General features: G+C 41.8%; 1 protein-coding gene across 5 annotated transcripts in view; it reads right to left on the bottom strand.

Annotated features, from left to right (window-relative positions):
* Positions 1-20,717, bottom strand: part of USP40 (ubiquitin specific peptidase 40) — a 48,393-nt gene extending 27,676 nt beyond the window's left edge. For 3 of the 5 annotated variants that reach the window (XR_016441993.1, XM_090044975.1, XM_090044974.1), the window contains exons 1-16: positions 20,585-20,717; positions 20,185-20,402; positions 17,515-17,582; positions 16,469-16,582; positions 15,320-15,484; positions 14,536-14,682; positions 12,003-12,146; positions 10,085-10,213; positions 9,445-9,546; positions 8,883-8,990; positions 6,249-6,573; positions 5,752-5,833; positions 3,508-3,679; positions 2,289-2,373; positions 948-1,018; positions 108-427 (exon numbers count right to left, since the gene is read on the bottom strand). Coding sequence is in view for 4 of the 5 variants with exons in the window: in XM_090044975.1 (XP_089901101.1) it covers positions 108-427; positions 948-1,018; positions 2,289-2,373; positions 3,508-3,679; positions 5,752-5,833; positions 6,249-6,573; positions 8,883-8,990; positions 9,445-9,546; positions 10,085-10,213; positions 12,003-12,146; positions 14,536-14,682; positions 15,320-15,484; positions 16,469-16,582; positions 17,515-17,582; positions 20,185-20,383 (2,231 nt within the window). In the remaining variant the exon portion in view is untranslated. The other 2 variants (XM_090044977.1, XM_090044978.1) reach the window with 2 other exon arrangements.
* Positions 20,718-23,114: the final 2,397 nt, after the last annotated feature.

A 23,114-nucleotide genomic window follows, 5' to 3' on the forward strand; every position in this document is an offset into this window, starting at 1 on the left:
CTTTTGGAAACTTATTCCTCATAATAGCGAAGTTGTAGTAAAAAGTAATAAGAATATCTAACCAAAGTAATTTTTTGTTAAACTAGAAATATAATTATGACAATTACCTTTGGTCATGGCGGTCTAAAACTAGTATTGAGCTTCCATCTGTCAAACCAGTTGTTTTGACTGTCTTCTTCATATTCTCTTCAGAAATGACCTTCCAGTTTTTAGCTTCACTGTCTGATCCTGAACTGTTCATTAAGATGATCCCTCTTGATGATGTTAAGGCTTTGCACAGAGTGCTCAGTTCTGCACTGCATGGAAAAATATGCTGGGATTCAGTGAAGTGCTGACCTTTTCCTCCTTCGTTATACCTCGCTAAACGAAGAACATTTAGAAGTACGGGCTCATGGTCAAGGCCTGTCAGCACGTCGATGCCACCAACCTGTAGTAACAATGTGCAAGAATCGCACATGAAAGGTGATCAGCAATATATCAAGTCATAACCAAGAAAAGTCTGCATAGTACGGATGACTTGTTTCTTAGTCATTCAAGACTTTTCTCATTAGAATCAAGCCTTCAGTGATTGAATTTGCATGGAAATGTTTGCTAAGGAACCTTAAAGGTGGTAAAGAGTAGTGGGGTGTTAAAAAGGTGGTGAGAGGCTAGGATTGCCTGAAATATGAAAAATACTGATGACAAAGGAAAATAAGATTGGAAAGATAAGGGCCATTTTTATCTTTTTGTACAGAAATCCTAAGCAGACCTCTAGTGACAACACATGCTATGGCAAGCAAAGGGTACAGTCACATGTAGTGATAAGAGGGAGCACCAGAAAGGCAGCTGGACTGGCACCCCAAAGCCAGCATTCCTCCAAAAATAATTTAAAACACCCAGAATTATTTTTAGAGACTTAAAATTAAATCCTAGGATTTATAGAATAGTTTCTTACCCTACTTTCTTACCTCCTTTCCATTCCACACAAAGATGTCTGCCCCATCAGCTAGCCCAATGCCATCCAGAGTCAGCTCATCTCCTGAAAAAGAGATCATTTCATGGTGAAGTCCCCCCTTCCCCCAGCCTCAAGAAAAGTAATCAAATGTCAGCTGGGAAGAAAAGACAAAAATGTAGCACACCATCATTATCTATCAAAATCAAAAGTTGCTAAGAAGAACACACACACAGGGTTGAATTCAGGGCCCAGTCCTGTCAAGGAAACCTCTGTGGATGCATATGTCTATGAGAGTCAAGTTATCAGGAGTCCTGTTATTATAAGTTCAGGTGGCCTGATCTTTTTGCAGGAGTGGAGATTCCGCAGAACTGACCCAACATAAATATACTTCCCTGAGCATTGACTCTGGAATACACAGAACACTGAGCTAGATGTCCCATGGTCTCACTCAGTATGGCTTCCTTATGTTCTTATACATTTAAAAAAAACTCTACTTGACAAATTTGCCTGTTTGGTCACTGTTTTCTAGATAAGTCTTAATACTAAAAAGGATGCTGTATTTCCCAAGCCAATTCCTGAAACATATATGAGGCAAATGTTTAAATTTACCTGCAACTAATTTCCCTCTCTGTATCATAACTCAGCCTAAATGGAAATTATGTTTTTAAGTCTCAAAAGGTTATACAAAAATGTGCAAAACCACAACAGTTACATCTGACTTCTGTTTCCTGATATTTCTGCAATGAAAAAGCATGGTGTATTTTCTGGCAGTCGCCTAATTTTATAAGGCAGGGCTCACAAACCAAAGAGAGGTAGGTATTAACTTACTCAGTAAATCAGATTTTAAAAAAGATAACCCTGTGTATTTAACATGACTATACATGGGTCAGGGCCAACAAAGCCAAAGCTATATTTTTAATTAAGTTATGTATTGAATTATAAGAAGTCTCCTTTTCAATTTTTTTCTTCCGCTAAAATTTAAGTTGTATGATCTATTTCTTTCATTGCTGCCCTAGCTCCTCTGATTCAGAATCTTTTAAAGTATGAAATACTCCTAAAACATAAATGTTTAAAAGACTATCATAGTTTAACCTCATTTATCTACAAATTTGATCTTTGCAATGAGACTTTGATTTTTACAGCAAAGATTCAAGATAAGGAGCTGCTTTAGAAATGATACAACGTCGATACACATTTTAATATTAAAGCTAGCTTTTAGACAAATAGATCAGCTGAACATCGAAACAAATAGCATTCAACGCTGTATTTTCCCAGTAAGATAATACACGCACGTTCCTCCAAATGCCTGTAACATATAAATGATGAAGCCTTGTTTTGTGCAGACAGGTCTTACCATTAAGCATCTGGTAAAGATGAAGTCCTGCTGGGAGAGACTTTGCAGTACTGAGAATCAGGTCTCCTTCCCAAAATTCCAACAGCTAATGGGTATAATAAAAGTGGTTGTGAAAAGGAAGCAATAGCTGCCATTATTCAGCAAAATGCCAAGCTCACTGTAAAGGCTAAAAACCTGGCTGCAATGAAATCAGTGACAGGTTTGCAATTTATTTTGAGGAGGCTAGGATTTCAAGCTCAGTATTTGCAATCTCCCTAGGAAATAAACAGCACTTATGATAATTTTGTTTTTTTACTTTTTTTTTCCTATTGGTTATTTGTATCAGCTGATTATCTAGGCCGGGGTGACCAACCCACGGCACTCATGTCACAAATGGCACAGGTAGGCATTTGACAGACTGGGTAGAGGGCAGGGAGCAAAAAACAAAAACAAAAAAACCCCCAAAAAACCAAAACAACAACAACAACAACAGACAGGGAGCAGAAGACAGGGCGAGCAAGGGAAGAGGATCAGGGTGGTATGGTACTGAACTCGTGCCATACCTCTTAAAAAGGTTGGCCTCTACTGTCGATCACCTGTTTACCCCAGTCTAGAAGAGCACATGTATTGTTCTGTACCCTATAAGAAACAAGTCACTCCTGCCATCATGTTCTAATACAACACCATCTTCAAATTCAATGTTCTTATCTGTGGAACTAAAAATCTCACCATTCTCTAGGACTCATGTTTCTTTGGTTTATTAGGGAATACACATACAGCTTTCAAATCTGACAGAGTCCTGTAAATTTTCTGCAACTTTTTCAGTAGGTCATCTCTAACTTCTTGGTATTTTCTTGAGTCTTTTTTCCAGCCTAAGCTAACATACTCCTTCCAAGCATGTAGGCAATATATTAACAGTTATAAAAACAGTCAAGAATAAACTGTTTTACTAGACTTCAATCCATACTTGTTTGTAGTGCCCAAGTCTTTAAGCCAGATATAAAGCTTAAATTTTCCACTACCTTGCTTTGTCAAGTCCATGGCAATGCAGTGCAATCTGTCTTCGAAAGAAGAAAATTTCTATACACATAGATTCATATGATTTCTAGCTTAAATATGTCAAATTATATAGAAAAATTACTCCTCTGTATATAGGCATATTCACTTCTGCAAATCAGAAATTGGCTTTGTGACTCAAGTACAGACAAAACCTTTGGGTTGACTTTAAGACAACAAATACCTGAAATACAGATTGTCGCAGATCTCCTAGGGTTTTTCTTTTATCAATAGTCAGATCCAGCACACTTTCCTTCCGAGAAAGCGATGGGTGGAGAGCCCCATTGTAAAATTTATATCGAGAAGCCAAATGAAGATGCAAGTCAATGTTATTGTCTGCAGAGTCACATTCTGCCCTTTAAAAGCACAGCATAAATACACATCAATACCAAGATGCTAAAATGAAATGTTACATACTGGCAATTATTCCTTTAGAGTCACTGCTGTGCATTCACATTTATGGGTTTGGTACCTCAGGTAATCAAGTTCACAGGTAAGTTCAGACCAGCATCACACCCACAGATGGACAAGCCCAAAGACTCTCAGAGCAGCTAGTGATCCACATACTGTGTAGCGCACAGTAAAGTGGCCCCTTACAAACATGCTAAAATACTCCTTGTCTGGTTTTAAAGCTATTACATCAGCACCACTCTAAACATTAATTTATATTTGTTTTCAAGATGACTATGCTAATCAAAACTGAGATCTTTAACTGAACTGTACCAACAATGGAAATCAAAGACAGCTAAGCCAAATAAAATGTATCAGCTCTCATTTCATAGCATCATAGAAGTAGGGTCGGAAGGGACCTTGTAGATCTTTAAGTCGGACCTCCTGCTTGGGCAGGAGAAAAACTGGGCTCAAATGACTCCAGCCAGTTAGGCATCAAGCCTCTTCTTAAAGACCCCCAGAGTAGGAGCCAGCACCACTTCCCTTGGAAGTTGGTTCCAGATCCTAACTGCCCAAACTGTAAAGTAGTTCTTACAGATGTCTAATCTAAACCTACTCTCCAACAACTTGTGGTCGTTATTCCTCATTATGCCAGGGTGCACTAGGAGAAACAAGGTCTCTCCCAAACCCTTCTGGTCCCCGCTAGTTTATAGATGGTCACCAGGTCCCCCCTCAGCCTTCTCTTGTGGAGGCTGACCAGGTTCAGGTCCCGCAGTCTCTCATTGTAGGGTCTGCCCTGTTGTCCCCGGATCATGAGGGTGACCCTCCTCTGGACCCTCTCCATGTTGTCCACATCCCTCCTGAAGTGGGGCGCACAGAACTGTACACAGTACTCCAGCTGTGGCCTGACTAGTGTTGCGTTGAGGGGGAGGATCTCCTCCTTGGCCCTATTTGAGATGCACCTGTGAATGAACGACAAGGTCCAGTTAGCCCTGCCAACCGTGACCTCGCACTGTCAGCCCATGTTCATCTTGGAGTCAATGACTCCAAGATCCCTTTCTGCCTCCGTGCTCTCAAGAAGGGAGTTTCCCATCTTGTAAGTGTGCTGCTGGTTACTCCTGCCCAAGTGTAGCACCCTGCATTTGTCAGTATTGAAATGCATCCTGTTTTTGCTAGCCCACCCCTGTAACCTATCCAAGTCTTGCTGCAGTCTTTCCCTCCCTACTAGTGTGCTCACCTCACCCCAAATTTTGGTATCATCAGCAAATTTAAACAGGTTGCTTTTCACCCTGTTGCCCAAATTGCTGATAAAGAAATTGGCACCAACAGCTAGCTTTTACCTGCAGATTGCCAGGTAGCAAAAGCACATTTTATAAAAAAGTGAAATTCCCCTGTGCAGGGGGACTTCACACGTGCTTATCTGCCTGCCATCTAACAGGACCTCACCAACAGGCCAAGTGTTATAGTCCACTCACCATCAAGCCAAAAAAAATGTTTCCTGCTCAAAAAAGTCCAAAGAACTTAGACAGATCTCAGCTATTTGGACAGCGGTCCTACATTCACACAGGGTGAATTTGCATGGCCCCTCATTTCCTGGGGCATGCTTAAGGCCTGAATGTTTGCTAGGTCCATACTATGAGTTTAAGTAGAGCAAGTGATGCATCAGATCTACATGGGCCCTCTACAGAAAGGCAATTTTTCATCAAATGTGAATACCAAAAGGTGGAATTTATTGCATGAGTTTCTGACAGAGTACCATTTGCCTGCTATTTTATGTGGGGTGGCTCCTTTTTTCTGCCATTGAGATGTCTTCGTATAGCTACAAAAAAAATTCAACCTATACTCTCCCTAGAACTGCAACAATTTACACAGAAGTCCAGCACATCCTATACTTGGATTCACCAGTGACCAGTTGTGTGATGTTAGGCAAATAGCTTCATTTTCATAACTCAAACTAAAAACAAAAAACTTTCCTTCAACCACAAAGCACAGTGAGAACTACTGACGAGTTCTATCACATCTGACTTCATCCACATACCTCCTCTTCTGCAGTTCAGCATTAGCAGCATTCATTTCATTCAAGAGGTGTTCAGGAATTCCATACCTTGGATTTGCATAAGCTGTGATCAAAATAAGCTTGTTAACGAGCCAGGACAAGGTGCTCAAGGCCAGACATACCAACATAGCAGCCTTTTAAAGCCCTGAATAAAAAAGCTGGGTCCTCTTATAACTGAAGGTTAAGTCACAAGTAGAAGCAACAAGCAGGTTTTATTTCTGCTCACATTCATATGACATTTATTGCATGTTTTTATATTTTTTTCTTAAAGTACTAAGGTAACTTTTGGTGTTTGTGTCAGATGCTGAAAAATATCTGCACCAACTGCATTAAGCTGTCTACTAATCTTTTCTCCATTAAATATTGGGAGGACATCCATGCTTTTCAAACAAGAGAAATACAAGACTCCAAACTTGGTTTCTTAAGGAAAGAACAGGAAAGAGAAGACCCAAAATGTCAAAGTTAATATATTTTTGTACCTTCAGATGGTCTTTTCAATCGGGATTTTCGATAAAACAGCATGTAGGCACTTTCTTTACCCTGAAATTGTTTCTCTATATCTTTCTCCTTAATTGGCCGGACTTTCGCATCATTCAAATCAAACCAGTGAGAACCAGAAGCATCATCCTTTAATTTTGTTGACAGTTTTTCTAAAGTCCACTGGACATTGTTGTTCTGGTAAGAGCTCTGCAAATCTTGTCCTTGAGAATCAGACCCAAACTGGAGCTTGTGGTAGTTCTCTTTTAGACTAATCTTATTTCCATCAGGACTGAACAGAAATACCTGAGAATGACTCTGCAAATACTGAAAAGAAAAAAGATAAAAGGAAGGAAGAATTATAATAATGAAACATGCTAACAGCATTAAAAATGCCAGGGAAAGCTAACCATATTGTACGGTTTGCTCTCTCCCAATTCACAAGCAAAGTCTCTATCTGCTCCAATTTTAAGTATTGAAAATACCTCTGCTTCTGCCTGTTCAATCATCCTTTTGTTATTCTCCCTCCACAACTGCTTGTCCTTAGTACAAGACTCCCCTTTTTGTATGACTAAAATGACTAGCAGATTGCAAGCAAAACCACAGACCAAAAAGACAGCATTAACAATAAAATCCAACCCAAGTCAGGAATTTTAAACCTTATTAGCCTAAAATTACATCTAGTAACTTCTGGGTGTCTTACCTTTTCTCGCAGAAGAAACCTAGGGAATCTTCCTCACCTACGCAAACAAAGAATAGGCTCTGACCTATTATAGTATTAGTGGTTCTCAACCAGGGTGCTGTACGAGGCCCTTTAGAGGTGCTTTGAGGCAGGTGGTGTAGCTATGGCATGCACTCTTGCTGCCTTAGGGCTCTCATTAGCGCAAAGCAAGCAGGAACTGGCTGGTACTGTAGCTCTTCCCAATCCAGCCACCCCCTATACTTGTCCCAGACAGAGAGGTACAAAGGACAGTTATACCTGCATGCCTCTTTCTGAGAAGAGCACAGAGCAGGAAGCTGGACCAAGAGCAGCTACACTGCACAAAACTACTCCTGCCTGTTTCAGGCTTATCAGCAAGCCAAAAGGCAGGAGTACTGTGCACATATGCTACAGCCCTTCCTGGGATGGCTGTGCAGCAGGCATGTGGGGTACTTGTACTGGAAGCAGCAGAACTTGGTTGAGAAGCACTGAGTTAAGCTGAGGCAGTACCAACAGCGATTTTCAACCAGGAATACTGCCACATTCAAAAAGAACCTTGAAGGGGGGCCCTGATCCTGAAAAAGTAAAGAACCGCTATATTAGGTACACTGTGGTTTTTAAATGAACTTCATTCCTGGTATTTTTTTCTACTTCTGAGGATTTTTAAATCTGAGTATGCTGTGGCAGATGTATGTACACTAAGAATTACTAAAAAACCTCAGGCACATTACAGGGTAGAGAAAAATAAATTAAGACTGGGAACTAACAGCCCAAGATTTTCTACTCCCTGAAACCACACCAGAAGCTGTGTGGGAAGCAGAACTAGCAAATACCTCTAAATGGGAGAGTTGCATACTTAAGGTCACAGAACTAAACTGTTGCCTAAACATGAGATGGGGATAAAGGAGGAAAATATTTGTTCATTACTTCTTTTATACATTTCTTATCACATATTAAGAATAAACTCTTGATGCAGGACTTCTGTTGAACTAACAGGTTTATTCCACCATTTAAGAGAAATTCCTTTTCTCTTGTCCTTACCAGACAAAAAGATTGACGTGAGAGAGAGGTACATGACACTGTCATGACAAACAACCTTTATAGGACTAGCATATTAAAAGACAAAAGAGGTGTGGGGGGGGGGTAAAAGGACAGGTAGGGGCAGGAGTGGGGACACAAGATTAACAAGAACAATACAGATTTTAAAAGAGATTATTATTTGCCATGACTGAAAGTCACCACTTGCTATCTGTCTACTATATTCACCAGAAATGATGAACTTAAAATTAAGTCACTGGCCCACAGGATTAGTGAACTTTTGGCACCAGTTTGTGCTTTTATTTCAAAAGTATCCACAGGCCCCAATTAGCCCATTTTGTGTTGATACTCTATTTGAAGACAATCACCGTTCTAGAGAGTTCTTACACACTAAACACATTATACAACAAATCCAAATTTCAGGCAAGCTTCATTTTGGATCTCCAATAAAAGCACATTCTTGAAGAGGTTGTTCGTACGTGTGTTCAGAATCCATACAAAGCAGAATGGGTTTTCTTTGCATTGTAGAAAACAATTCCATACTTAAAACTGCCATAGCATACTACTATAATTTAAATGAAAATTTTCTGAACTCATTTCTGACTTATAGAAAATGGAAATTGGAACAAAAATCCCATTTCAGCTATAAGTACTGAATTACTAGATTGGCCTCAAGCATACTGTATTTGTAAATCAACATTAAAAGCTATATATCCACCTGCATATGCATATTCACATCAATATTCACATATTGACCTGAATCACAGATTCAGTTTAAAGGAGAGTCAGTGTTTCTGCTATCAGTCTAACATCTGACCTTACATGAACATAACTTGGCATTTTTCTTTTTCTGATTTGCAATAGGCTTTAATTAGAGTTTTGCCATACAATTCATTACCTTTCGTAATGGTCCAAATGGTTTCCGGTATTTCTTGTTCCAGGATATTCCTTTTCTCTCTAAAAATTTCTGCCCTAACTGATCCACAGGAATTTGTTTAGATTCTTCCTAAAGAAACAGAAGTAAAAAAACTAAGATAGTGAAGGGGAGCACAAAAAGAAATGTCAAGACCACAAAGAAACATACAACAAACAGAAATTCCATAAACAGGCAACAAAAGGGTGATTTAAATTTAAACCCCTCCCCCCCCCCAAAAAAAAACTTTTGCAATACCATGTTTTGAGTTTAGTTAAGCTAATTAAATAGGTAAACAAATATTCAGATGTCCCCTGGATGCCTACTTTTTATATTAAAGCCACCTTAACATACACTTTCCTTTATGTCCCTTGATGAATTTCCAAGAAAGCTTTATAATGCTATTGTAGGCCCAATGGTCTAGGAAATACGGGAGAACCAGGATTTGTTCTGCATTCTTTTAACAAATCTACCCCCTGTGTACATCAAACCCCTCTTCCAAGACTATTGCTAAAATGGGAAACAAAGAACAGTTTACATACCATACCTGTGATAAGATCTCTTTCAGGTCTGTCAGAGGATTCTCATTTTCTTTGCCACTTTCATTATCTTTCACAATCTTATCCTTAGTTAGTTTGTTTCCCTCCTCCTAAAAAGGAGACCAGTGATAAGCTCCTTACTACACAGCATGGATACAAAGACTGTAAATTAAATTATTTCCAACAAGACTAGCATCTTACAGGTAAGATTTCTAGCATAGGTTCTTTCCTTTTACAATTAATGTATACTTATTATGCCAAGCTGTGTAATTTTTTTGTAGAAAAAAAAATTACAACATTTTTGGCAATGACAAGACTGTAGAGGTCACGTCTGGCCACACACACTAAAATTTTATACAGTTTCCAGGCTGCAGTCATTAGTTATATATCAAGATGAGGTATTAAAAAATATTATTAAAGAAATCATAGACTGATATTAAATCATGGTATGATATTAAACTATCCATGCAGACTGACCTCTTCATATCAGGTGAACACATCCTAAATGCCATTAAAAGGGACATTATTTTTAATGATAAATAAGTGTACATCAGCCTCCAGCAGTAAAACAATTACTGAATTTCATGAAATTCAGAAGTGCAACGCAGCAAAAATAAACCAGACAAAAAGTGTCTTTTAAAAACTTACTTGCAATTGCCAGTTTCCTAATTCATCAACATCTTTGATATAAACATGATAATGTCCGCCATAGCAACCACCTTTATGTATAATAACAGAAAAGAGGTCGAACATGTACTCCAAATCATCCAAATCAGTCTTAAAAAAAACCAAAAAACCACAATAAATGGAAATTAATATAACCAACACAATGGCAAAACTGGAAGAATTTTATACCATGAACAAAGTTTTGTATATTTTAGTAGGAGAATTAAATGTTGAATAAAACCAAAAATGCATTTAGCAATGAGGTAAATACCATAACCATTTGAAGACTCAGAAATAACGAGGTAGTTGATTATGGCATTGAAATCCTTATGCTTGGAAACAAAAAATAGTGCTTACTCTACAGATTTACACATTAGTCCTAAAAATGCATGACATTTTCTAGAAACTTACAAGTAAATAGCCCAGGAGCTGTAACACATTTAGAGTAGCTCCTTTTGAAATTTTAAGACTACTTTTTCTGACTCATTTAAATTACAAAAAGGTCTTTTAATACCTAACAATTTTATCTGGATTTAAACAAAACTCTATAAAGTAGGCTGTTTTGTAAAAAAAATAAGTAATTATATAAAAGCCAACTTAAAGTTTATCAAAAAAGTGTTCTCTCAAATACCAACATCTGAGGTTATGTAATGTTCTAAAATAAAGAAAACAGGCTTGATTCAAAGTATGTTTGTGTATGAGGAATATATTTAAAACCATCCCCCCACCCCCAACAGATTAAGGGCCAAAAGTGATTATTAAAGACATTATGTAAAGATCCAAGGAGTTTCTTAGGAACCATATTCCAATGACTATTCAAATATGTTGATTTCAAACACATATGAATGTAAAATTGGAAGGGATCAGCGTCATACTGAATGTCGGTATTATGCTGGTAGATAATACCAACACCAGAACTAACCATGTGAACATTTTACCTTTTACATAATCTGATCCTTGTTAGAAATAATGTATGTTTTACTAGTTAGCTGCCCACCAAGAATGATGGATTTCAAAGGAGTGTTTACATGGCCAGCCCTGAAGGGTGAGTTGAGGGCTAAGTGGGGTGGCCATGTAAACACTCCCTCTACTGCCACCGCCTTGTCCTCCAGCCTCCAGTGCAGGGGCTCCCTTCCACCGCCTCCCTCGCCCACAAAGTAGCAGGGCTTCCTCCAGCCTCCGTGCCTCCCCTCCCTCCTGGCTGTTGGTGTTGTAACAAAAGTTGTGGGGTGCATGTGTCTGCTGGGCATGGGAGGGCATCAGGGCTGAGCAGTGGGCGGGGGGGAAAGGAGGCACACTGCCATGACCTTTCCCATTCGCCTCCCCCCATCCTGTGCCCACACAAGCCCACCCAGCCAATCACCACCCTCTCAGTGGTGCTGGCAGTTGACAAAGAGCATTATGGACAGAGACACACATAGACTAAGCCCATATATATATATATATATATATGGACAGAGACACACATAGACTAAGCCCATATATATATATATATATATATATATATATATATATATATATATATATATATATATATATATATATATATATATATATATATATATATATATATATATATATATATATATATATATATATATATATATATATATATATATATATATATATAAAATGCAATTGACTGATTTTACCATTTTTCCAATTAAAAGCTCTTCTAAGTAAGAGAGGGTTACAAACCACTTTCAATCACAATTTTAAAAAAGAACTCTTATAGAGGACAAGTAGATTGTGGAGAGCAGAGAAACCCCAGTTTCTTAAGCATCAGGGCTTATAACTTGCTCAAAGGTAAAAAGAAAAAATAGAATAGGGGTTATTTTGGAGGAGATTATACAGTCAGAGAAGAGCAAACAGAACATTAAAAATATGAAAGTGTGCAAACCTGCTCACAAAAAGGCCTGAGGTTTATCCGGAAAGGGAATGTATAGCAGCTCGTTTCCTTGTATCGTTCACACTTCTCAAAATCAAAGTTAAACCTCAGGAGGGAGATAGTGAGAAATGGAGGCAACTTGCGTAGTTTGGCAGACTAACAAAATCAATAAAGAGAATTTTATCAGGAATTTACTAGAGAAACAGCATTTCTAAGTAACAGGCTGAGACTGTAAAGGTAAGACCCCCGCTCCAATCATACTTGGAAACCAATTACCCATCACATGAACTAGAAAGGGACTTCTCCACTTGGGAGTTCATCACTGTACTTACACATATATTCAGCTTCTCTCTTACTCACTTTCTCTGGCTCTATGAATCACATATCCCTTCCAGCATAGCGGCTCAACTTAGAAGGAGTAATGGAGAAAGTCTTGCCTCCACCACAGTGATTAGGGTGCACCTAAGTCAGTGATTCTCAACCAGGGTACTCTGGCACCCTGGGTTGCCTTGAAATCTTTTCAAGGGTGCCAGAGGAAACCACACAATATAAGCACCAGTACGTATGCCACCATCATTCACAAAATAAATCCAGACATTTCAAATAGGAATCTGTAGGGTTACAAACATTCTGACATGTCGTGGGCTTTGAGTTCTTTTCATTAAAAAAATTACTCTTTCGTTTTCACTTTACTATTTTTCAGTAGTGTAAAAACAAACAAACAAACTGGAATTTTCCAAGGGATGCCCTGAGTCTAAATAGGTTGTGGTGAGGCATGTAGTTCTGAATCTCCTCTGACTTGCAAAAACTTAAAGAGCATTTAAAGGATCATTTAGAAGACCATTTAAAGGGCAAGCACCTTACCCATGGATGCTTGTACACATGAAGAAAATTGGCCACTTTTGCGGTTTAATTATGTCATGCTGTATACGTGTGGGGTTTTGTTTTTATGATTTAAATGAGTTTGTTACATACACATGCAGTTGTTTCCAACATAGCTATTTGTAACATTGCAGCCTTTTGACAACTCGTTGACCCCCTCACCTCCACAGCCACAGGAGAGGCAAGCTGAAGGCAAAAATGGCAAGGGGCCCAATCCTTTTTACTTTTCCCTCTCACAGAGCCTGCTTATGTCACCCACGGCCAAGGGGCAAGCTGTTGGTGGTGGGACAAGTGGTCCCTGGCCCTTTCTTCTGTGGCAGTGGCACCCCCTGGGGTTGTCCAGGTGGGCGGCTAGTGGGTAGGTGCTACCCCAGCTTGCGGTTAGGGAACAGTTGGATCAGGGTGGGTGCTGCCTCTGAGCTGGGGCAGCACCCACCCACTAGCTGCCCACCCAGGCGGCCCCAGGAAGCACTGCTGCCACAGAGGAAAGAACTGGGACACTCCTGCAGCTCAGGGCCTGCTGGAAGCTTGCCCTCCAGCTGTGACAAAGGCGGGCAGGCTCCACTGGGGGGAGGATCAGGCCCCTCACTGCTCCCCACCCTTCCAAAGCGGAGCCTGCCTGCATGAGCTGCTGCCAGGCTGTGCAGCCACTGAGCTGCAGGGGAGCCTGATCCTTACCTCCGTGGTTACTGTGCCCCCCAAGTGGGGTGCTAGCTGCACTGGTGCTGCCCTAGCCAAGAGGCAGCATCTGCTGGATCCAAGTCTTCCCTGAGCCAGCCCAGGAAGCAGCACCCAGCAGGCTTCCAGCACACAGGCTTGGTTAAGAGTTGGATTCGGCGGGTGCTGCCTGGCAGAAGGAAGGACTGCCGCCCCTGCAGTTCAGGGGCCACTCAGCCCACTGACAGTTTACACCTCACCCTGCTGTGGGAGATGTGGGCAGACTCCACGGGGTGTGGGGAGGAGGGGAGAGGATTGGGCCCCTCACCATAACAGTGATGGAATCCCCTATATCGAAATGGTAGGTTTTTAATAGTCGCAATTAAAAACCCACTGTTTCAATTTAGGGGACTAAACCCTCATCACATGTACAAGTGCCTCATTAAGCTATTACATAAAATATCATTACTATTACCAGCCACATTTGAAAAAGAAAACAAAGAGAGTCAGTTTATGGTATGTAAATGAAGGGATGAATCCGGGCATCTAAATTTGGACAGGGGTTTCAGGCTTTGAATCCTGGTCTCATAAAAAGGTACCTACCTCAGTGTTGCAATTAGATGCAAAAATTTGACATAGCACTATGATTTCAGACACATCCTTCTCCTTAGTGTTTCACATTGGCTGAGTTTTAGGTGTCCCCTGCTTGGTATGCCAAGACCTATGACTCCTGTCCCAATACCCAATTCTAACCATGTGAAGTACAGAGCAATTACATGTCCATTTTTCATTTGGAAATTTCACTTTTGGATCTAGTGCTCAACAACACCATACTTAGAGGGCCTTCATGAATGTTGGTCCAAGCGTCAACACTGATTCCTGGATCACTCAGTTTCTCCAAATGATATTTTAAAGTATCAGTAGCAATCCATATTCTGTTGTTCTATTCTAATCCCTTCTTCAATAGCTGTAAAAACTGAACACTATGAACTATGTAACAAATTACCTTTGATGCTTCAACCAGTTTATTGCATGCTCCACATCGATATAGATTATCATTTTCAAAATATTCCTCTTCCACATACATGTTCCACAGGGCCTCCTCCAAGCCAGATACATTCTTTACAGCCACTGTTAGGTCTAAGAAATCTTCCTACATAATAGCAGAAAGTTAAGTAAATAAGTTTTGGAAATAAGCACAAATTTAATATCACAGAATACTACGACACCTTTATATAAAAGGTATAACAGATACAAAAGTAAATCATGAACCTGGATTACAGAAACCTTAATACTTAAAGAAAAAAGTGACAGGATAAAGGAGTAGGATTAAGTATAATCTTATGAAATAGGAACCGATTCTTAAAAGGAAATCCTGGTTATTAAAAAAGCAGTACACAATCAGAATAGTTAGAATAAATAAAATGTAAAATATTTAATAATCTGCGAGTAAACAAAGATAATTTTACCGCTGCAACATAATTACTTATTTCTCTGCTAAACTTATCTACGGTAGGTGATAATGTAGCAATATGGCAGCTTCTATTGCCTCTCAGTGAGTTCTACCCCCTCTCCCTGCCATGACTCATACCCACCCTGCAGGCCAATTAGAAAATGCCAGTTAGGATGCAATGTGAATGGATGTCATGATTTTTCCTCATTTTTCATATTTCTTAAATTCTGCAGTCCTAGAAAACCTAAGATCTTCAGTAAACTAACCTACTAAAAGTCACCAAATAAAGTATGCTACTAAATACAGATGCTATTCTGGAACATGCCTAGGAATTTACCTGTCTCTCACTAATGTTCTTGCATTCTTTACAAACAATCTGGTTAACAAGAGTTCCATGGTACAGGCGATTAATAAGGTCATGGCCAGAAGTACCCACAAGGGAAGTTTCCAAAGCACTGAACAGAATCCGATTTAACTCCTGCACATCATGTTGCCTCACTTCCTGCAAAAAGAGAGGACAAAAACAAAACAAAAAACAGCGCATTCTAATTTTATTATTATACATGTCGTACTCAACTCTAGAATTTAAAACACGCACAACATACAGAGATATTCGATTTGATTTGGGGTATGTGTCAGGTAGCCAGTAGTGCTGATAAAAGAATGATGGAAGAAAAAAAAAAGATGCTTTAGAGCCTTTCCTAAGACTAGACTAAACTTCACTGGACTGGATTTATGGCTAAGAAAAAACTGTTAAAAGGAGGAAAGCAAGTGGCTTCCATCACTTTAAGCGAGATATGTGTGTACTGTTACACTGAACAGAATAATGAGTTTATAAGGTTGACAGGGAGATAAAAAACATGTTAACAACTGAGCTAAGTAAACTCGTCAGAACCCTCTCTCCAGATATGTGTTGGTAGGACCTTTTTATTTCTGTAACAGCTGCCATGCTTACTGCTGTTTCATGCATAAAACAATGTGGGAGTGTCTACATGAGATGCATAACATGCAGAAGACTAATTCTACCGTGCATCTGCGTGGCGGGCAAAACCCATGCTAATACACAGTACAATAAAACTACTGCGCATTAACATCACGGCATTGCTAATGCATAGTAGCAATGATTACAGCACACTTAGTACCTGTCATTACAGGTACTAAAGTTAATGTGCCATAATTATGGTGCGTTAATGGACATGTAGACGCGCCCTGCATTTATTGTTATAATAAATCAAAGATTAAATAAAACTGGCTCTAGTTTTGTGTCTTCTCCAAATTTCTCCCCCTTAAATCCTACCACAATGCCTTTATCTAAGTCTTCTGGGATTACATATCTAGCCACTCAAAGAAAGAACAAGAAGAAAGCTTTATAAAGGAAGCACACAGGTAGTCAGTCATGTTAGCGTGAATTCATGGAGAAGGAATAGACTCAGTCCACTCCTATCAAAAAATCTTGTACAAGGTACTGCAAACTAGTGTTCTGTACCTCATTGCTGTTCCATCCAAAGCTGTCAGTGAGGTCTGTTGTAGATGCAGCCTGCTGATCTAAGAGCAAAAGCTGAGCAAACAACCGTTGTAACTGTAATGGAATTATCCGAACCTAAATGCAAAATAGGGAGAGCGAGGGGAGGAATTAAAACAAACAAACAAAAAACCAACCAACCAAACAAACAAAAAAAAAAATCACACTTAATATAAAATTAATTAGGATTTAGCACAGAACTCATAATTCTATAAAACACAAATAAATCTCTCTCTTGTAGCTTACAATGTTTAATCTTGTTCAGTCAAGCATCTCTGAAAAACATCGGTAAAACTCATCTACACAGAAGAGCAAAATGATAAGCTTAAATTAAATCTATGTTATAAGCAGTAGCTTTCTGTTATACTTTTTAAGTTTCATTGTTTTCCAATACAAAACAACCATAAAAATTAAAACAAAGAATTATTATTAGTAACCTGTGCTACAGAAAATGCTTTTTATGCCGACACTCTAAAAAACACTATTGTTTTTGTTCCGATTTACAAAGAGAGTTCAGTTGATAAGCAGGCTACTTGTAGCATTCTGAGGGGAAAACAAATTATAGCAAAATCTCTTTCCCAATACTAGTAAGCATTTTCAAAATACATATCAGACTTCAATCCTGTGACTTCTTGTATGTGGAACGAGAACTTAAAGAAACACATTGCAATCAATGGAATATTCTAGTCACTATCCAGAAGTCATGTGTCAAAGCCTCAAATAGACAGTAATACAGGAAATCTGGAAGAGTACAGTAAAACAGTTTGGGCCTGTTTTTACCTGTACTCATGACAAAAGAATTTTTGCCAACTGAGTCACAAAGATTGGAATCAAATCCCCAAATTTATTGCAAAAGGTATTGTTGCAAGGGTTTAGCTCAGAGCATAAAACAGGATATTGGCTAATGAAACACTTGACTTTTTACAGAAATCGTATCTTCCACTAGCATCTGAAATATCATTTCCCCTTGAATCAAACTCCAGCAAACAATAATTAAAAGATTTGAACACCTTTGCATCTGGTTTATTGTTATCTTCCAGAGAACCAAGTTCTTCAGGGCCTAGAGAAAACAGTGCCTCTGTAATTGAAAAGGAAAATGACTTAAAAAGAAGTTTTACATATGCTTATATCATATATTTGTCTATTTGTATGAAATGCTAACATGCTGTTCTGCTCAGCAAACAAGTCACCAGAAAATTAAGTACGTTAAGAAGTTTATTCCTGAAATGGCATTTATACGTATTTTGTACCAGTAGTTCTCAGCCTTTTTAGACCCAATGGCCCCATTTGGAAAATGCCAGCTTTTAGATTTACTCATTTTTTGATTACAGAAAAATGAGTACCGTATTTAGCCAGATACCAGATGATCTTGAATGTAAGACAACCCCCCCATAATTAGATTCTACACACTGGACATTTTAAAATTTCTTATAATTTTCTATGTACAGAATCTAATTATTTGAGAATCATTTTAAATTGGTCCCCCCCACTACTGCAGGCAGTGTAGGGGGGAGAGGTGATGAGGGGAGCAAAAAGGGAGCATGCAGTAGAGAAAGAGACAATGGGGGATAGGAAATAGTGGGGCACATGGTAGGGCAGGCAGTGAAGGGAACAGTGGGGAACAGGCAGTAGGTGTGTAGGTGGAAGGGGGTAGGCAGTGTGAAGTTGGTGGGGCAGGCAGTGACAGGCAGGCAGCTTACTCCCAACCACCTGTTTCCCACATTGTGCCTACCACCCAGCAACCTCAGACTGCCCCAATCCTCCTTCCCCTGCTCTCCCACTTCTCTATTACATGCTGCTTCTGCAGCCTTAGATCTCTATCCCCTCTTCTTCTGGTCTCCTTCCCACCCCCCTCAAAGTCTCTTCCCTGACTTGCTTGCCACCTGCTCCTCTACCCACCCTCCACCCCGGCTTACCTTTGCTCCGAGCCAGCAGGCTTGGTCCCTGTTGCAGCCTAGGGAACAGAGCATGGCTCCAGGCCGGTGTAGAGTTGGTATTGCTGCTACAGCACTGGGTTGGAGCATGTGCTCTGTGCTTCATCCTTCAGGCTGCAGCAAGGACAGAGCCTGCTGGCGAAGCATAGGTAAGAAGAAGTGCAGCAGAAAGGCAGAAGCAGTGTAGCGGGGGAGACTGGGGCCTGTGGAGAGAAAAGTATGGGGTGTGCATGGGACACAAGACAGCTGCAGCTCCTGCCCTGGTTGCAACCCTGAGCTGGGGCTAGACCCATGACAGCTGCCTGTCCTTCTCTACCGCCTTATACTCAAATGTAAGACAAGGGACTGCCCTCTCCGCATCGTGTGTCCATCCCTCCCCTGCTCAAGTTAAGTGGGGAGAAAACCTCATCTTCTAATTGAATGGCTATGGTAATTATTTCTTTGCAAAGAACTCAGAAAGACTAACAGCTCAGAGTGCTTTTAATGGTAAGGATTCCTGTTTGAAATTTCTGGGTGGAAACAAATTCCCATGTTTGCACAACTAACAGTGCTAACATTGTGGAATCCTTGAAAAGGCCTCAAGATGTCCCAGGGTGCTGCAGCACCCTGGCTGAGAATCACTGCTTTTATACCCTTTTTACTTTCACTCCTATACTTCATGCTACATACTAAAAGCATACAAGTATTTAAAAATCTTGAAGAATTTCTACATGAACTCCACGAGTGATGTGAAAAGTGAATGAGAGAAAATGGACAAGGAAAATACATTATTTAAGTAAGGGCCCTGCTACACCTTGAAATTAAAGCTAGACAGAAACCAATTATACAGTTGTTACATATTTTCAAGCACTGACTTGATAGCTGGTTGGCTCTTTTTATAGCTGGATAGACATTTTTACCACGTTGCAATTACTTTGTATGTGCAGCCAGTCTAAATCTATTGCTTGACTTATCAGTTAGTTGTGTAACGTATGTCACATGTCACAAGGGCCTAAAGCATCCAAACATTTGCGTCTGTGCAAGGTGAAGTTAGGACAGGAGACTGCGCTGCTATATCTTTTGGCAAAAGCAAAGATAATTTCCTTCCAATTTTTCATTTTCTGCCACATATTAACTGCACACTGCATAACATTTTACTGCTTTTGAAACAGGTTTCCCCCCACTAACAGCTTTTTAAAAGAAATTGGTAATGGTCATCAGTACTGAATTTCCAGAGTTGCCAGTAAGAACCAGCAACTTACAGTTCCTTTAAGAAGTGACTGTACCTTGCTGACCTTGTGGCAGACGACACAACAAGGAGCAACGGTCTTCAGTTGCAGCAAGGGAAGTGTAGACTGGATATTAGGAAAAACTCATGAGGAGGGTGGTGAAGCACTACAACAGGCTACCCAAAGCAGTGGTGGATTCACCATCCTTGGAGGTTTTTAAGACCCAGCTAGACAAAGCCTTGCCTGGGATGATCTAGTGGGGGATGGTACTGCTTTGAGCAGGGGGTTGAACTTGATGACCTCCTGAGATCCCTTCCAACCCTCATTTTCTATGGTTCTATTTGGAGGGAAGTCAGTCATTCGCTCACATCATTTTATTCATTGAAAGTTGTTGGTCAGTATTTTGTATTCTTTTTAATTTTATGGCATGGAATAGCCCTGTTCGCAGCAGCAGGGTGCCCTAGATGTGACCTCCCAAGGTCCTTTCCAACCCTAGTTTTCTGCGACTCTATACCAAAAAGGAGCCCAACCCCGGTACCTCTGAACTCTGGCGTGAAAAGCAGAGTCTGCAGCAGGGAGTTGAGGTAGCAGGTCCCGCCCTGGTTCTTAATCCCACTTAAATGGGTGACCTCCCTCGGGGCCGGCGGCTCCGCGTCCCGGGGCTTGGACTTCTTCCCGGAGCCACAAGGGAGGCCGGGCGCAAGGGACGGCTCCTCCTCGAACAGGTCCCCGAACATCGCGACGCCGCCACCGTCCCTGCGAGTCAGATCAAGAGAAACGGGCGTCCGTGAGAAACGGGTTCCAGTCGCCAGGGCCGCCCCGCCCCCGAGCAGCTTGTCCCCGCCGGGAGGACGGGCCCGGGCCCGCGCCCGCTCCCGCCTCCTAGGCCGCGCGGGGCAACCGTGGGGAGATGCAGTCCTGGCCCCCCCCACGCTCACCCCTCACGGCCGGGACCCGACGCCAACTTCGCCCCGACTCCAGCCCTCCACAGCCGCCGCCGCCATGTTTGTTGTGACGGAACGGGGCCGCGGGGCGCGCTGGGAGCGGTAGTCCTCGCCCTCCGGGCTCGCAGCCGCCCCCTGCGCGCTCGGACTACCACTCCCACAATGCCTCTGGCCCAGGAGGACGGGAGACAACACCACATGTCCTGTTTTTTATCTTACGGAGGGCACGGACTGGGAGAAAAGCCTGCTGGGAGGGCGCCGCTGCAGGGCTTTCTGGGAGTTGTAGTCTGCTGGCAGGCCCTAGCGCCCCACCTTCCCCGTTGTGGGAGTTGTGATTGGTTGGGCGGCTCCTTGAGAGTGCTCACTGAACCAATAGGCAGAGCGGGCTGACAGGCTTAACCCCGCCCCCGGGGAGGGAACGAATAAGTTGAATGACGCTGGGAGCCGCGCTGGTGAGTGAGCCTTGTGGTGGGGCTGACGTCAGCAGGTCGCCCCGGTGCAGCAGGGGGCGACTGAGCCTGTGACAGGGGTGGTGAGGCGTCAGTGCCCTCCTAGCCGGTGCGAGCCCACAGCTGGGCATGGTCTCAGTGGTCCCAGGATGTGTTCCCCCTGCTGCTGCAAACACGTGGCTGAGAAGGGCGTGTCCCTGTAGGACAGCAGTTTGGGGCAGGGCCAAGCAGTGTAAAAAGCAACCCCCACTGGGTGGGGAGGGCCCTGGCATTGAGCAAGCAGACACCCCATCCCCTAAGCTGTGTTGCCAGGTGCAATTAGTTTGGGTTGTGTCGTGTTTAGGGGCAACTGGAGCATGACAAGGGGAGAGGTGTCGTGACTGGCTGTAGGGGTGTTGTGCACAGTGTGAACACAGGGAAGGCTTCACAATGCGGGCTGGTGGAAAGGCCTAAGCAACAAGGCGCAAAACACTTCTGCTACACCTCTGAGGCTGAGCTCAAGTCTTCCAGACAGAATTTGGAGCCGTTCTGCATTAGGCTGACAGTGGAAACGTTCCTGGGGATACAAAAGCCACATTCACGGAGGACACCAAATTATGGGGCAAAGCAGACAGACACACGTGGAGGACAGGGAGTGGATTCAGGCAGATTTGGACAAGCTGGAAAAAATGGGTCAAACAAAACAAGAAAGCAGTTTAGCAAGGATAAGTGCAAAGTACTGCACCAAGGGAGAAGGAATCACCAACACACATACAGATTGGGGGATGACTTTCTAAGTAGCACAGCAGCAGAAAGGGATCTTGGAGCCATGGTTGACTCAAACACAAGCATGAGTTTGTTGACCATGTGACGAAATGATCAATGGAGCTAACTGCAGTCTATCACGCATTAGCAGATGCATCACGAACAGGTCTAGAGAGGTGATACTTCCCATCTATGCGGCACTGGAGTACTGTTCAGTTTTGGGTGCCACACTACAAGAGGGATGTGGATAACCTTGAGAGGGTGCAGAGGACGGCTACTCTTATAGGGGCCTGCAGGATAGGTCCTATGAGGAGAGGTTGAGGGACATGGATCTCTTCGGCCTCCGTAAGAGAAGGCTGAGAGGGGATTTGGTGGCCATCTACAAATTTGTCGGGGGAGGAGGAGGGGGCAGTAAGGAATAGGAGATACTCTATTTACAAAGGTGTCCCTTAGAGTAACTAGAAACAATGGCCACAAACTGACAGCAGATTTAGATTTAGCAGGAAGAACTTCTTTATGGCAAGGGTTACTAGAATCTGGAATGGGCTTCCAAGGGAAGTGGTGCTCTCCCTACTTTGGAGATCTTTAAGAAGAGACTGGACAAACCTGGTTGGAGTCATCTGACCCTAGCGCTCTTTCCTGCCCAGGGCAGGGGGTCAGACTTGCTCTGCTGAGGTCCTTCTGACCCTGAAAATGTATGAAATTATTAAATCTGTTACCACCTCTGTTTCCTCAAACCTATAGGCAAGGGCATAGCAAGGGAGCAGTGGTGCGTGGGGCAGCACAGCTTTTGGCGGCTGGCTACAGCAGCATGGCAGCTGTTATAGTTGTGCCCCCCTCCCTAAGTTGGTGTCAGGGCTCTCCTCTCCCGACTCTTAGTTATAATACTGCCTGAAGAAGAGCCCTTGTTCATGCAAACTTGTCTAAAATCCCTCCCAATCATGCACTTGGTCCAATAAAATATATCCCCTGTTCTCCCCCACCAAATATCCTTGCTTCTCGCACATTTCTTGAAGTACCACAGCTACACTATCACTCAAATACAACCAGAAATAATCATGGCAGCCATGACCAATGCCTGGGGGAGGTGTCATGGAGCTGGCTTAGGTGTCCCCATGTAAGTGTAACCCGGGTACACCCAAGGGTGTGTCCTATTCTCAATTGAATGGGATGGGTAGGCAGGAGGGGGTGCTATAAGAGGGATGCCAGAATTTCAAGCAGATCCCTCTTTCCTCTCTAGAGTTAGCCCAAGCTCAAAGTTCTTACCTATATACAATTTATTAAGTTACAATATACATAAACATAAAACTAAATATCATATATATATATTT

This window comes from Crocodylus siamensis, chromosome 4 (assembly GCF_052110815.1).
Source record: "Crocodylus siamensis isolate JL-2025a chromosome 4, ASM5211081v1, whole genome shotgun sequence".
NCBI classification, from domain to species: Eukaryota; Metazoa; Chordata; order Crocodylia; family Crocodylidae; genus Crocodylus; species Crocodylus siamensis.